Source organism: Nicotiana tabacum, chromosome 8, assembly GCF_000715075.1.
Source record: "Nicotiana tabacum cultivar K326 chromosome 8, ASM71507v2, whole genome shotgun sequence".
Lineage (NCBI taxonomy): Eukaryota > Viridiplantae > Streptophyta > Magnoliopsida > Solanales > Solanaceae > Nicotiana > Nicotiana tabacum.
In genome coordinates this window covers 131,715,491-131,717,209 of record NC_134087.1, presented here as the reverse complement: position 1 = coordinate 131,717,209, position 1,719 = coordinate 131,715,491, and the positions used below count along the sequence as shown (strand labels likewise).

The following is a 1,719-nucleotide window of genomic DNA, read 5'->3' as shown; positions in this document are numbered from 1 at the left end:
AGTTATAATTTCTTTCTTTTTCCATTGACATGATTGTGAAACAAACTTGTATTCCTATCTCCTTCAGCAAACCAAGTCATCCCAGCTTTTTGCTTCCAATACTGCTCCTCAATACTCAAGTATTTTTTCAATTCAGATTGAGCCTTTTGAAGCACAATCCTTTTCTCAATTGTAGGTTCTTTTTCAAATAACATCTCTTTCACCCTAAAAATGTCCTCCAAAATAGCCAACTGCTTGAACATATCACTAAATGCTTCCCAACTCTATTTTAATAGTGCTTCCTTCACTCTCTTGAGCTTTTGCTTGAACATCAAAAACGGATCCCCTATGAAATCATCTTCCCAATTCTGCCTCACCACATCCATAAATGTATCATGTTTAATCCAAAAGTTAAAGAACCTGAAAGGCTTGACGAAATTGGTGGTCTTCTCCTCACATGTCATTAACAATTGTGCATGATCTGAACCCGTTCTGATTAGATGTTCAACTTCAATAGTTGGCAACCAGTTATGAAATTGCAAATTCACAAAGATCCTATCCAATCTTTTGAATATACAAGCAGCATTGGATCTCCCATTCCACCATATAAATGGACTTCCTTTGTATCCTTGCTCAAACAAACCATAAGAGTTTACACAGAATGCAAAATCCTCATATTCAGGAGGGTGTACTGGTAGTCCTCCTATTTTCTCATCTTCATGCAATATCACATTGAAACCCCCTCCTACCAACCATGGCAATTTCATATCACTTGCTAGATAATACAAGTGATCCCATAATTCCAACCTCTCCAAAGCTGAACATTTTGCATAAACAAATGTCATCATCGTATGCTACCCCAGATCGTGGTGAAACACTCTCACAGTCACCTGTTGCTTAGTATCCTCCACTAATTCCCATTCCACCACTGCATCAAAGAACAACCATATTTGCCCATTAATATTTGCATAAGGAGTCTCTATTTCCAACCTTTTTCTATATTTATCAATGAATCTCTGTTTTCAAAAGGCTCCATCAATGCAACTACACAAAAATTATGCTCCCTATTCATGTTGATCACCCTAGCAAAGGTTTGTTGTGTATTCACAAACCTTATGTTCCATATTAATATTTTTATCATCATTTGGATAGAGAAGTTGCAATCTTGGGTATAATTCTTGAAGGTTGTTGTGGTTCTTTATTCTGATTCTTCTTTGTTTTCTTTCCTCCTTTAGCACTAGTTGTAGGTGATAGATCCCCATCCCTAGCCACCTGTTTGGAGGTTTTTGCTATTGATTTATCAAATCCCTCATCCTCCATATGATTTTGTCTCATTAAGTCTTCCTCAATCGGTTCCACATTATGTGTAACTAAATCATGTAAATGTTGTAGTAGAGTCTTCAGTGGAACATTAAGATGCAACTACATAATTTGATCGGTGCCATATTCCATAGGCACTAATTCCTCTATTTTCCCAGATTCTCTTAGAACAATTGCCTGCTCATCATCTTTTTCCTTGCTATTCTCCATAGAAGAAGCAGCAGCCTATATCATTTTGAATTGCTGCTCATAGACACTACCTAACTCAGGAATTACTGTGGCAGTCTGCTCAGAAACGTCTGTTCTAATGATATTACCACCCTCTCCATTGCCTGTGTTTTGGTCTGATCCTACTGTATCATCCCTAACCTTCACATTATCATCTCCATCGAGTTTTTTCTTTACTGCATATATTGGAAC

The 1,719-nt window shown here is 37.2% G+C and overlaps 1 protein-coding gene across 1 annotated transcript; it reads right to left on the bottom strand.

Annotated features, from left to right (window-relative positions):
- Positions 1 to 263: 263 nt before the first annotated feature.
- On the bottom strand, positions 264 to 824 carry LOC142163317 (uncharacterized). The gene has a single exon (XM_075220590.1). The coding sequence runs from the start codon at positions 822 to 824 to the stop codon at positions 264 to 266; it is 561 nt and encodes a 186-aa protein (XP_075076691.1).
- Positions 825 to 1,719: the final 895 nt, after the last annotated feature.